A 14621-nucleotide genomic window follows, 5' to 3' on the forward strand; every position below is an offset into this window, starting at 1 on the left:
TTTTAAAAAGCAAACAAATGAACAAACAATCCACAGAGAATGTTAAGGTTGTAAATAAAAATCAGAACTTTACAGTTGAAGGGGACTTGAGATTGCTTAGTCCATTTGAATTAAACAGGATGAAAGGGTATTGAGGCCAGTAACTTACCTAAGCTCCATCCCGGGCATTTCCCATCATATCATTGTCAAGGAATTTCTCCACAGCAGATGATGTGAATGGTCTCTACAAGGAGGACAGAAAAATGAAGGTCTTTACACCATCTCCTTTCTACAATTACTAAGAAATGTATGTGGCAGGTGGTCCCATTGGTGATAATAAGTGTAAATGAGTTCAATTTGGTGGCTCTTGGTGTTTCTGTGCTTCATGGTTGGGGTGGAGAATAGGCAGAAAAGACTAAACGAGAGTGCAAAATCATGTTTTTTGTTTTTGTATTGTTTTTGCCCAGCATACCAATTTTTGAGTTCTTGCTGTGGGGCATGCAGCAATGCCTGGCATAAGAGACTCCCCCTCTCCCCAAAACCTTTTGGATGGTGATGTGCTCTTCTGAGTAGACACCAATCTGGCCAAAAACAGAATAAACAGAGGAGTCCTAATACAATTTAAGTCCATGAAAAATAAATGTTTTCTATGTATACCTTTGTGATGGTATTTGTACAGAGATAATTAACACTTGAAAGTACTTTTGGGTTCCCTTCTGACCTGGTGGCTCGTTCTGTTTTGTTTTTACTTTAGACTGTGCTGGGCAGTATTAACTGGGCCTTTCTGGGAGTGGATGAAGCCCATCGGTTGAAGAATGATGACTCTTTATTGTATAAAACTCTGATTGATTTCAAGTCCCACCATAGGCTCCTGATTACGGGGACCCCTCTTCAGAATTCCCTCAAGGAGCTCTGGTCCTTGCTGCACTTTATTATGCCGGAGAAGTAAGCTCCTTCCTGTGTATTTCGAAAGATGGAGAATGTCTGAAATGCCAATGCTTTTTAACTTTTAAAAAATAGACCTTAGGGAAAACAGATGGCATGATTTGGGGACAGCAAAACATTAAACTGGTGCAGGAACAAAATTAGTAAAATGTTCCATAATAAATGTTAGGAGGCACAGAATTCAGCATATCAAGGAGGAGTTACCTACCAGATGTTTAAATCAGTTAATGCTTTGGGGAAATAATTGGTAAATAGGAAACCTCAGACCTTCTCACTGTTGTTACAAGGTAATTAATAATTGAAATGATGTATATAAGATACACAGTGTGATAAGCATTAATATCTTAAACCCAAACCTTTTATTTTTATTTTTTTATTTTTTAAAGATTTTATTTATTTATTTGACAGAGACACAGCTAGAGAGGGAATACAAGCAGGGGGAGTAGGAGAGGGAGAAGCAGGCTTCCCCGCGGAGCAGGGAGCCCGATGCAGGGCTCGATCCCACGATCCTGGGATCATGACCTGAGCCGAAGGCAGATGCTTAATGACTGAGCCACCCAGGCGCCCCAAACCCAAACCTTTGATAATAAGCTGTCAGCATTAGGCGTTATTCAGATCTTTAACTTACTAAAGAATCGTGGAATGTTTTTACTGAGAAGATTTTTATGGGAGAGATGCTATGCATGTTTCCTGAAACTTAAAAGTTATCCAGTGGTATTCAGTGATCCTTGGAATGAAATCTAAATCTGTTACCCTAACTTGGAAGACCCTGGTCTGTGTGGCCCCTCAATAGTACTCTGACTCCTCCAGTCCCACTTTGTTCACCACTCATTCTGCTTCAGCCATTTTGTCATCTTCCTGTACCTGTAATGTGCCAGGCCCCTGCCACTCTTTTTGTCTGGAATGTTCTCCCTCCTCATCTTCACGTGGCCAGTCACGTCTTAACATTTTTGCCTCAGCCTACATGACCACTTCCTTTACGATGTCTCCTCAGACCACCTAACTGAAGCTGCCTGTGGGATGGGCTTATCACCTTACCCTGTTTTATTTTCTTCACGGCACTTCCCTTGTCTAATTTCTTCCTCATTCATCTCATGTCATTAGATTTATGCATAAGAAGCAGCAGGGATCTGGTTTACGTAATCCGTCAGTGGTCCACATTGCCTAGAGTAGGTTCTGGCGTGCAGTAAGCAGTCAGGGGTCACATTGATAGAGAAATGCTCCACAGTTTGTTTTTATTTTAACTCAGAAAAGATTTTAGTGCCTACTATGTGCATAAACTGAGCAAGGCGTGTTTTGGATAGCATAATGAAAAACATAAAAGTGGTCCCTTCCCCCATGTGTTGTTAACTTTTTGTAAAGTGTTGAAATACAGTTTAGATACCATGAAATACATGATTGTAAGGATACAATTCAGTATTTTTCAGTAAATGTCTGGAGTTGTGCACCCATCATAATCTAGTTTTAGAATATTTTCTTTACCCAGAGAAGTTCCGTCTTGTCTGTCTAGTTAATTTCTGCTTCTACCTCTAGCCTTAGGCAATCAGTAATTGGTTTTCATCTCTAGAGATTTAACTTCTCTAGAATTTCATATAAATGGAATCCTAATAAGTAGTCTTTTGTTTCTGGCTTATTTCATTTAGCATAATACTTTTTTTTTTTTTTTAAAGATTTTATTTATTTATTTGACAGAGACACAGTGAGAGAGGGAATACAAGCAGGGGGAATGGGAGAGGGAGAAGCAGGCTTCCCGCGGAGCAGGGAGCCCGATGCGGGGCTCGATCCCAGGACCCTGGGATCATGACCTGAGCCGAAGGCAGACGCTTAACGACTGAGCCACCCAGGCGCCCCCAGCATAATACTTTTTTGAGCTTCACCTGTGTCATAGAGTTTATCAGGAGTTAATTCTCTTAAAATGGAGTAGTATTCCATTATCTGTGCGTCCAGTCACTAGTTGATGGACATTTAGGTTGCTGCAGTTTTGGGCTGTTGCGTCTGTGCGTGGACATATATTTTTATTTATCTTCATTAGATACTTAGTGAAATTGCCGGATTGTTTGGAAAGTATGTATTTAACTTAAGAAGCTACCAGGCTGTTTTCCATTTGCCATTCCCACCAGAAATGTTTGAATTTTTAGTTTCTCTATATGGTCACCAATACTTGTCAGTCTTTTGGGTTCTAGTCATTCTGGTAGGAGTGTAGTGGTATCTCATTGTGGCTCAGAATTGCATTTCTACAATGAATGATAATGTTGAACATCTGTTCATGTGTTCATTAGCCATTTGTGTATCTTTGGTGAAATGTCTTAAGTCTTCCTTGCCTATTTGTAAATTAGGTTGTCTCAAGAGTCGAAGAGATCCTTCCTTCCTTCCTTCCTTCCTTCACTCTTTTGTATTCCAGATTCAGGTGCTTTATGATTTGCAAGTATTTTGTCCCAATCTGTGGCTATTTTTTTAATGTTGTCTTTGAAGAACAAAACGTTTATAAATTTGATGAGGTATAATTTATCAATTTTTTAATGGATTGTGCTTAATGTCATAAAATAAGACATATTTGCTTAACCTAAGGTCACAAAGACTTTCTTTTTTTTTTTTTTTAAGATTTTATTTATTTATTTGACAGAGAGAGACAGCGAGAGGGAACACAAGCAGGGGGAGTGGGAGAGGGAGAAGCAGGCTTCCTGCTGAGCAGGGAGCCCGAGATGGGGCTCGATCCCAGGACCCTGGGATCATGACCTGAGCCGAAGGCAGACGCCCAATGACTGAGCCACCCAGGCGCCCTCTTCTTTATTTTCTTATAGGAATTTTAATTCTTATGTTTAGGTCTCTGTTCCATTTTGCACTTTCTGTTTATAGTGTGAAGTGTGAGGACTTAAGGTCATTTTTTTGCAGTGGGATTTTGGAAGTTGTCCTAGTGCCATTTGTTGAAAAGCATACCTTTCTTGGGTGCCTGGGTGGCTCAGATGGTTGGGCGTCTGCCTTCGGCTCGGGTGGTGATCCTCGGGTCCTGGGATTGAGTCCTGCATCGGGCTCCCTGCTCAGCAGGGAGCCTGCTTCTCCCTCTGCCTCTCTCTCTCTCTGTCTCTTATGAATAAATAAATAAAATAAAAATCTTAGAAAAAAAGAAAAGCATACCTTTGCCTTGGTACCTTTGTTGAAAATCAGATGAGATCATGAATGTAAGGTTCTGTTTCTGGATTCTCAGTTTTGATCTGTTGATAACGTATTTCTGCCCTTATACTGATGCCACACTGTCTTGGTCACTGTGGCTTTATACTGATTTTTAAAATGGTGAAATACAAATTCAGTTTGTTCTTTATCAAAATTACTTTGGCTGTTCTAGTTCCTTGTATTCCCATAGGCATTTTAGGATCAGCTTGTTAATTTCTGAAAGGAAAAAAATTCTGCTAGAATTTTGATAGGCATTGTGTTGAATGTAGGTATCAATTTAGAATTATCATCTTAACAATATTGAGCCTTCTAAGTTATCATCATAGAAAGTTTCCTCTATTTAGATCTTCTGTAATTTTTCTCAACAGTGTTTAGTAGTTTTCAATGTTATTAGGCTTATACTTCTTTTGTTAAATTTATTCATACTTATTTTGATTTTTTAATCTAATTTTCAGATTGTAATAGAGTGAGTTTTTTATAGCAATCTTGTATCTTAGGAGCTTGCAAAAATTATTTCCACTCTTTTTGTTGTTCTTTCTTTATTAGTGTTTTCTAGGTATAAGATCACCTCTCCAAGTAAAAGAAGTTCTACTTTTACAATGTGGATGGATGCCTCTTACTTCCTGCCCTGTGGTATTCTTTGGAATGTCCATGTTGAATAAGAATTGGGAACAGGATGTTAGCTATAGAATTTTTGTAAATACCCTTTAATGGGTTGAGGAAGTTTTCTTCTATTCCTAGTTTTTATAATGAATGAGTGTTAGATTTTTGTCTCATGTCATCGTGTCCCCCCCCCCCCCCCCCCGGGATCTATTGAGATGACTATGGTTTTTGTTCTTTATTCTACCAATAGTTACTTTATAGACGTTAAGACAGTCTTGCATTCCTGTGATAAATCTGACTTAGTCATGATGTTGCATCCTTTTTATGTGTTTCTGGATTCATTTTGCTAATATTTTGTTAAAAGACTTTTGCATCTTTGTTTTTGAGGGATTTTAGTCTCTAGTTCTATGCAAGTGTGCGTGTGCTCGAGTGTGTGTGTGTGATGTCTGCCTGGCTTTGGTATCAGGATAATAGAATGAAATGGAAAATGTTCTTTCTTCCTTTATTTTCTGAAAGAATTTATTAGGATTGGTGTTACTTCTTTTTAAAAATACTTGATAGGATTCACCAGTGTAGCCATGTGGGTGGGCCCTAGCTTTTCTATGTGGGAAAATTAAAAAAAATTTTTTAAGATTTTATTTATTTGTCAGAGCACACAAGCAGGGGGAGTGGCAGGCAGAGCAGGCAGAGGGAGAAGCAGGCTCCCCGCTGAGCAAGGAGCCTGATGCGGGACCCTGGGATCATGACCTGAGCTGAAGGCAGACATTCAACCGACTGAGCCACCCAGGTGTCCCTATGTGGGAAAATTTTTAATGACTTAATTCAGTTTCTAGTTACAGATCTATTCAGGTTTTCTGTTTCTTCTTCATTTAGTTTTGTTAATCTGTGTCTAAGAATTTGTTCATTTTGTCTAAGTTGTCTGATTTGTTGGCATAATGTTATAGTGTTTCCTCATGATCCTTTTACTTTTTGAAGGATAAATTGTGATCTCAGTAATTTTTGATTGTGGTAATTTGTGTCTTTTTTTCATGGTCGTTTCAGCTAAAGGTTTAACAATTTGGGGGATGTTTTCAAAAGAAACCAACTTTTGACTTTCTTTGTTTTCTATTTTACATATTTCTGTTCTCATCTTTATTATTGCCTTTTATTTAATTTTCTCATTTTCTCTTAAGGTGGAAGCTTAGATTACTGATTTAAGGCCTTTTTTCCTTTTCCCGATATGGGTGTTTAAAGATATAGGTTCCCTCTACAGCGAATGTTGATACCATGTGTTTTGGCTTTCATTCAGTTTCACCTGTTTTCTGATTTCTCTTGTGATTCCTTATTTGGTGCATGGGTTTTGTTTTAAGTGTGTTGGTTAATTTGAAATATTTAGGTATTTCCTGAATGATTCATAATTTAATTTTATCTTAGAGAACATGTTTTAAATGAATTTACTGTTACTTGTTATATGGTCTAGTATATTTTCTATTTTGGAGAATGTTCTTTGTGCACTTGAAAAGAACAATACTTTGCTTTCATAGGGTAGAGTTCTGTCCATTACATCAACTTAGTTAATAAATAGTCTTATTCAAGTCTTACATACCTTTGCTGACTTCATGTCTAATTCTGTTATTGACAGTGAAACATTTCAGTAATTAACTGTAGTTGTTGAATGATGTACTTCTTTTGGTTCTGTGAGATTTTCCTTCATGTATTTTGAGGGGTTTTGGTATTAGGTTTGTGCACATTCATAATTGTTCTGTGTTCCTGATATATTGATCTTTTTATCATGAAATCTCCCTCTTTATCTCTAGTAATATTTCTTGTTCCTTAGATCTATTTTGTGTGATATGACAGCTCTTTAGCTCTCTTTTGGTAACTGCATGGTATATTGTTTTCCATCACTTTACTTTTAACTTTTTTTTATGAGTCTAAAATGTGTCTCTTTTAGACAGCATATAGTTGGATTTTGTCTGACAATCTCTGCCTTTTCATTAAAGGGTTTAGTTCATTCACATTTAATGTAATTATTGCTATGGTTGGATTTATGTCTGCTATTTTGGTTTTTTCCCCCATATGTCTGTCTTTTTTGTTTCTATTCCTCCTTTACTGCCTTTTTGTTTGAACAATTATTTTCTAATGTGCCATTTTACTTCTTCTGTTAATTGATTTTTGTAAAAGTTATTTTCTTACTGTTTGCTAGAGTTTTTAATGTGCATCTCATCACATTCTTCTTCAGATTAATGCTGACCTACCTCTGGTAAAATGTAACAGATTACTATTTCTTGTAATGCAGACCTACTAGCAACAAATTCTGTGTTTTCGTTTGTCTGTGGCTGTCCTTTTTTCACTTTTATTTTTCAAGGAGAGTTTTAAGACTCTTCAGATGAGTAGAGAAATTTGACCACTCTGTGCCGCCCTCACTACAGCTGTCAGTAGAATAGGCTTAAACTACTTCCTGTGTTTGCAGGCATCCTCATGATGGGGTGTGCTTCTGGGAGTGGAGCCCCCTCGACACCCCTCCTTCCTCTGCCTTCTCTCAGAGCAGGGTTTCTCAGCCTCAGTACTATTAACATTTTGGGCTGGATAATTCTTTTTGTCAGGGCTGTCCTTTGTATTAGAGGATGTTTAGCAGCATCCCTGGCCACTACCCACCATGTGCCAGTAGCTGCCCCCTTTCTCAGTTTTGAGAACCAAAAATGTCTCCAGGCATTCCCAGTGTCCCACAGGGAGGCAGAATCACCACCAGTCGAGAAACACTGTGTTCTATAGAAGGTTCCTTTTCCTGTCATGTTTCACCCATCTCATTGCTGCTCTCTTGTCTGTCCTGTTGCTTCTCACCTGGGTCCTCTGTCCCTTCCCAGAGCTCTGACTCGATAGTGGCCTGAGGATGGAGGCAGTTGCCCTCTTCTTCTTCTTCTTTTTTTTTTTAAGTTTTTTTTAACTTAAGTTTTAAGTTTCAGAGAGAGAGTTTAGTGATTCATCAGTTGCATACAACACCCAGTGCTCATTACTTCAATTGCACTCCTTAATGCCCATCACCCGATTACCGCATCCCCCCACTCACCATGCCCTTTCCTTTTTTTAAACATTCTTGAGTACCCTATTCATCAGGTATTAGCAGAGGGCCATGTTTTTATAAAGTGTGCTTCTCAAAGGTACAGGTGCTATAAAACAGATAATGTATAAAAGTTCAGGAATAGTCGAGATTATCTATTATTTATTGTTAATCTTTGTTTTCTGAAATAGAGAATTTTTATGTGTATTACTTTAAACTACTACTTTAAACTTTTCGTGTTGGATCTTTTTGATACACTGGAACAGTTTAGCTTCAGAATGTTGACTTAGATGATGAAGTGTGTCCCATATCAGACAATTAATGAGTTGGTTGGACGGAGATTAGTTTGAGGTCTTCTGTGACCAAGGTAAATGTCCTTTGAGTTTTAGATTCTAAGACAAAAAGTATATCCTTCATAGCACCATTGAGAAGAGGTAAAAGCATTCTACATGGTAGGAGTCTTGAGGCACCATGGGGACATCTGTGCTTGTCACCTCAAAAAAGAATGGTGCATAGTTTCCACCAATGAATGGTTAGCTAGATTTGCCCTTTTGTACTTGACTACTGAATTGGGTGGTAGAGATTTTGGCTCCTAATTGTTCATAATTAATTTTTTTTGCTGCTGTTTAGCAACTGTGGCATTCCTAGTAGAGATTATCGTTCTAATAGTTCTTCTAAAGTGTTCCTTGTGGCCAGTTGAATTACTTTTGGAATGATGGAGTTAGAGATGCAGTTGTGTGTGTGTGTGTTTAAGAGAGCTTTTTCTCTTTGAAAACTTTGTTTTTAAAATATTATCGGGGTGCTTGGGTGTCTCAGTTGTTAAGCATCTGCCTTCGGCTCAGGTCATGATCCCAGGGTCCTGGGATCGAGCCCCGCATCGGGCTCCCTGCTCCATGGGAGCCTGCTTCTCCTTCTCCCACTCCCTCTGCTTGTGTTCCCTCTCTCGCTGTCTCTCTCTGTCAAATAAATAAATAAAATCTTTTAAAAAAAAATTATCATTTTCGGGGTGCCTGGGTGACTCTGCCTTTGGCTAAGCGTTAAGTGTCTACCTTCGGCTAAGGTCATGATCCCAGGTCCTGGGATTGAGCCCTGTGTTGGGCTCCCTGCTCAGTGGGGAGTCTTGCTTCTCCCTCTCCTTCTGCCCCTCCACCCCCAGCTTGTGCTCGTACTCTCTCTCTCAAATAAAACTTTTAAAAAAATACTATCATTTTCAAACATTTTTAAAAAGATTGTTTGCCACAAAGATGTATATAATTCCCAAGGAGTTAAGGTTTACCTTTGTTTCTGCCTGAGCTTGCTTTGCAGGTGACCAAAATCCTGTGCAGTATTTTCCCCATCCTTAGTGGTAGTTCCTTAGGTTCCAGGTGGCTCTACGGAACCACTTAGTCCTTTCAAAGAAATGATCCATTGGAGAAATATTAGTGTATAGAAAGGAATTAAGTTTGGTCAGATAACTTTTGAACCTTTACCTCCTCAACTGTGACAGGCCATTGGTTTTTAAATCCAGAAGTTAGTCGTCTTTTTAACCTACTGAAATGTTACTTTCTTTCCTGCATGGTGGCTCTGACCACACTACCACCCTTTTTATAAATCTGATCACTTACCCTTATTATAAATATGTGCCAATCAATTATTTTGTTTGTACTGTTTTGCAAAGCATGGGGCTTGGTATTAAAGGTAGAAAAAGATAAGGCAAGCCTGTTCATAATCACTTGCAAAGTATACTGCATACCCACTCCACAAAATAACTTGATAGAGCATATTTCAGAGATGTAAGCTCTTAGTATAAGAAATGTGTGGGTTTTTTTTTGTTTGTTTTGTTTTACTTTTGCTTCTGCTGTCTAGGCCGGTCTGATTTTTTTTTGCACCTTTCCCTTTACATATTAATCACATGACTTCTGGCATACTGTTTCACTGCTTTGATTTAATTTTCTTCTTTGTTGTTCTTCAGTAGAGTGAACTTCTATTTTCTAAAATCCCAAAGTCTGGAAAATTTAAGTAATCAAAATTATTTGTACTTTCGTGAGAGTCACATTTTATGTTCGCAAGTTAATAACAGGGATAGATCTAAAATAATCTCTAGGCTGTGGCATGATGTCATTATTAAGTTCATCACTGTAACCCTCTATCTTTTATGTATGTAGTATTTTAAGTTGATAGTTTTCTATTGCAGGGAACAGCAAATTTTTTCTTAAAGGACCTGATAAGAAACATTTCTAGCTTATAGGCGTTACGGTCTCTGTTACAGCGACTCATCTCTGCTGTTTAGAGGGAAAGAAGTCATAGACAATGCATAAACCACTCAGCGTGTATATAAAGAAATACTGTGTCAAGTTAACTTTTAATTTGGTGAGAGTACACTAGGCAGGTGAAAATACTTATTGCCTAAAACAGTAGGGGAAGTAAATCTTGTAAATAAGGTTTATATTGAAGTTTTTAGACTAATACAGTTTTACTTCATGATAGCGAGTATTATGTGAATTAAAATATTAGCTTGAAATTGTCACCCAGCTTTTCAGAGAATAGCCTAATTCAGTGATAGTCCCTGGCTTCCAGTTGCTTCATAAGTTTTGTGGGTGACGTGCCATCCCCTAGCACTGAGATAGTCCAGTTGGCGTAGTTCCTTTTAATCCGCTTACTAGTTTTAATTCCTCATTTAGTTTTGTTCCTGGAGTATTTGCATATCAGTGTGACAGAATACACTCAGGTTTATCAGTTTGTAAGCTTTAGTGATGTTTTTAGATTTCTACTCCAGGGGTCTTTTGTCTGCTTCTCCGAAGATGGCTGTTTCGTGTGTTTACCGGGTGTTACTGAGGCTCAGGTGTTGATCCACCTCCCAGTACGTGATGACATGAGTGGCCATCGTCCGTGCAGAAACAGCAGCAGACGCTGTTGACGCTGTGGTGCTCTGTGGGGTGCTGGCATCTGTCCTCTGACTTGCCGTCGCGACGCAGAGGGCAGATGCTCTTGCGTCTTCCAGACTCTGGGTAGTGTTCTGTCTTCTGGGGCATGACTGGTCTCAGCACAGGGGGGCCGCCTGGTTGTCAGAGAGCAGGCCGGGAAGCTTACGGTTCTCACCTCCTTCCTTGGCCTGTTCTCCCCAGCTGAGCATCAGTCTGCACACAGGGTCCAGCTGGTTCTCCAGGTGCTTCCCCGACCTTCTAGTGGCAGGACAGTGCACAGTTTTTTCAGTCCTCATAAAAGAAGTTTCCTTCAATTTTTTTTTGTTTTTTGAAAGAAATCTGTTCACAGTGACCTATTCTGGACTTCTGCCATAGGTCTTTTAGTGAGTCAGAGATGACTGAATTAAGATTTAAACATGAGAAACTTTTATCTATAGAATTGAGGCAGAATTACTACGGTGACAGGTTTTTAAATTTATTAGTAAAATTTGTGTCCCCAAGTTCTAATACTGTTAAATTGTTATCACTTGTATTGTTATTTTTATTTGGGGGCCATAGTCTTGTTGACTGTCATTATAATCCATTCATCTAGGAACAGTGAAGATTATTGATGGAAATTGTGTAACAGACTTTCACCTTTACGCGGTGACAGCTGTAATATTGCCACTAGTTATTCTCTTACCTCTGAATTTGTTTTCCCAAGAAATTGCAGCTTATTAAAGATAGCTTATTAATTTTTCTGCAGAATGTTTCATGACAATAACTTATCTATGCTTATATACTCATTGCATATTATACTGAAATGTCTTGTGAACTCTAGACCCAGTCTGAGCATTGGAAACCTAATGTTATCACATTGTAGACAGATGGGATTGATTCAGTTGGTTTTCCCTTCCCTTTTTGTTTTCCCCTCTCTTGTGTCCATGAGCTAGCGACTGGTAAAATTTACGTTTCCTTATAGGGAAGAGACTTTTTTTTTTTCCCTCAGATTTGTTTTTTTCCATTTAGTTAATTGAAATTTTAGTTTGAAAAATGCTTTTTTCCCCCCTTCCTGGTTGCTTCTGTAACAAATGCTGTCTTGTTTTATTTCCAGGTTTGAATTCTGGGAAGATTTTGAAGAGGACCACGGGAAAGGGAGGGAGAATGGCTACCAGAGTCTCCATAAGGTGCTGGAGCCCTTCCTCCTCCGGAGGGTTAAAAAGGACGTGGAGAAATCCCTTCCTGCCAAAGTGGAACAGATCCTCAGGGTGGAGATGTCGGCTCTGCAGAAGCAGTATTACAAGTAAGCTACGGGCTGGGTCACGCCACAGTAGGATTAGCATCTGTACAAGGAAGCCATGAGGTACACAGTTGACAAACTGCTTTTTTCAGTGATGCCTGAACACAGATGTGAGTAGCAGTATATTCATGGTTAGAAAGAGGAAGTTTTATTGTTCTTGCTTTTTTATTTGGGTGAGAATTTGCATAGCACTTTAGCACTTTTCATTCTGTAGGTGGTCTGAAGTAATGTTAGTTAGTGCTAATCCCCCTCCAACAAACAGGCATATTTCACTCATTCATCTATTTCTTCTCTGCTATTCACTGAATCATTTATTAAGATTCTGCAGTGTGGTAGGCATCCTGCTACATACTGGGAGTATGAAGATGAGTGCAGTGTGTTCCTGCCAGAAGTGTTGCTTAAGAGGGAAGACAGAGTAGAGACAAGGGGTCAATACAGTGTTGTTTAATAACCAAGGCATATGCAGGGCACTGTGGGAATTGAGAAGGAAAAGTGCTCAGCTCTGTGCTGCAAGGGGGAGACGCTCTCCTTTTTGGCACTCCACGTGGCCTGGGCAGGTTGTGGGCTTGGTTAGGTTATGATAGGCAGAAAGCTGGGTTTGGGACGGGGGTGGTATAGAATGTGCTTTCGTTTTTTTTCTTTTCTTTCTTTTTTTTTTAGATTTTATTTATTTATTTGTGTGAGAGAGAGCACGAGCGCACGCATAAGCCGGGAGAGAGAGCACAAGCAGCAGGCAGAGAGGGAGAAGCAGGCTCCCTGCTGAGCAAGGAGCCCAATGCAGCACTTGATCCCAGGACCCCGGGATCATGACTGAGCCGAAGGCAGACGCTTAACAGACTGAGCTACCCAGGCGCCCTGCCTCTATTATTTTTTAAACTGAAATATATTTGACATATAATGTGTAAATTTAAGATGTACAACACGTTACTTTGATACATTGATATGTAATGAGATGGTTGCCATTGTAGTGATAGTTAAGCACCTCTATCACATGACATAATGACCCTTTCTTTTTAATGGTTGGAACGTTTGAGTTCCAGTCTCTTAGCAGATACTGTTGTCTATATGCGGTGCATTAGATCTCTAGGGATTATTTACTAATTGCAGGTTCGTACCCTTAAACAACATCTGTCCCATTCCCCCATTTCTAGGTAACCACTATTTTACATTCTGTTTTTTTGAGTTCGGCTTGTTCGGATTCCACATATTAATGACATCATACGGTACTTGTTTTTTTCTGTCTGACTTATCTCACTTAGCATAATATGCTTAAGGTCCATTCGTGTTGGCGTTTTTACATCTTTAAAAGAAATAATAGGTTATATTGACCCTTCTTCAAAAGTTTTGACCAGTGAGATTTGTTTTGGTATGATTTTAAATTCATCGATAAGCATATTCATGTTTTATTCTGTGACAGTTATTCTTTTATACTCCTGGTCTAATGGCTCCATTTTTAGCCAGGAGGAGCTCATTCAAGTTAGTTTGGAGTCCTTTTGACATAATCCTAGTTGTAGCTCAGAGCTTTTTGCTTTCTGGAATAAAATGTTCACATTCATCTTGTTTCCTGCTCCACAGTGGGAGTCAGCCATATATCCAACAAGCTCTGTGTACTGTTTTATTGGAAAGTGGAATTTGGAGACCTCAGAATGGGCACGGGAGCTGTGACTGCAGCCGCACTGGACATCGTTGACAGGCTTTTTCAGTGGACAGAATTAGGAAATTTGTTTGTTTTTATTTTTATTTGTTTTAGGAAATTTGTTTTTAAAGATAAGAAATACATCATGATTTTTTTAACTGAGAGATTTTATTTGACCTTAATGGTCTTATACCCATACCAGAAATTCCACTTCTTCTTTTTTTTTTTTTTTAATTTTTTTATTGTTATGTTAATCCCCATACATTACATCATTAGTTTTAGATATAGTGTTCCATGATTCATTGTTTGTGCATAACACCCAGTGCTCCATGCAGAACGTGCCCTCCTCAATACCCATCACCAGGCTAATCCATCCTCCCAACCCCCTCCCCTCTAGAACCCTCAGTTTGTTTTTCAGAGTCCATCGTCTCTCATGGTTCTTCTCCCCCTCCGATTTCCCCCCCTTCATTCTTCCCCTCCTGCACAATTCACAGCGCTTACCAGAACACATACCCTCCCCAGTGTCCATCACCCAGTCACCCCATCCCTCCCACCCCACCCCCCACTCCAGCAACCCTCAGTTTGTTTCCTGAGATTAAGAATTCCTCATATCAGTGAGGTCATATGATACATGTCTTTCTCTGTTTGACTTATTTCGCTCAGCATAATACCCTCCAGTTCCATCCACGTCGTTGCAAATGGCAAGATCTTATTCCTTTTGATGGCTGCATAATATTCCATTGTATATATATACCACATCTTCTTTATCCATTCCTCTGTTGATGGACATCTTGGCTCTTTCCACAGTTTGGCTATTGTGGACATTGCTGCTATAAACATCGGGGTGCACGTAGCCTTTCGGGTCCCTACTTTTGTATCTTTGGGGTAAATACCCAGTAGTGCAATTGCTGGATCATATGGTAGCTCTATTTTCAACTTTTTGAGGAACCTCCATACTGTTTTCCAGAGTGGCTGCACCAGCTTGCATTCCCACCAACAGTGTAGGAGGGTTCCCCTTTCTCCGCATCCCCGCCAACATCTGTCATTTCCTGACTTGTTAATTTT

At 39.3% G+C, this 14621-nt stretch overlaps 1 protein-coding gene across 8 annotated transcripts in view; it reads left to right on the plus strand.

Moving 5' to 3' along the window:
- The window catches only part of CHD2 (chromodomain helicase DNA binding protein 2), a 134696-nt gene that overhangs the window by 66902 nt on the left and 53173 nt on the right, over positions 1-14621 (plus strand). For all 8 annotated transcript variants that reach the window (XM_032391984.1, XM_032391986.1, XM_032391992.1 and 5 more), the window contains 2 exons: positions 734-924; positions 11735-11923. In XM_032391984.1, the coding sequence (XP_032247875.1) occupies positions 734-924; positions 11735-11923 (380 nt within the window). The remainder of the gene's footprint in view (positions 1-733; positions 925-11734; positions 11924-14621) is intronic.

Source organism: Phoca vitulina, unplaced genomic scaffold (assembly GCF_004348235.1).
Source record: "Phoca vitulina isolate PV1807 unplaced genomic scaffold, GSC_HSeal_1.0 scaffold65, whole genome shotgun sequence".
Classification (NCBI taxonomy): domain Eukaryota; kingdom Metazoa; phylum Chordata; class Mammalia; order Carnivora; family Phocidae; genus Phoca; species Phoca vitulina.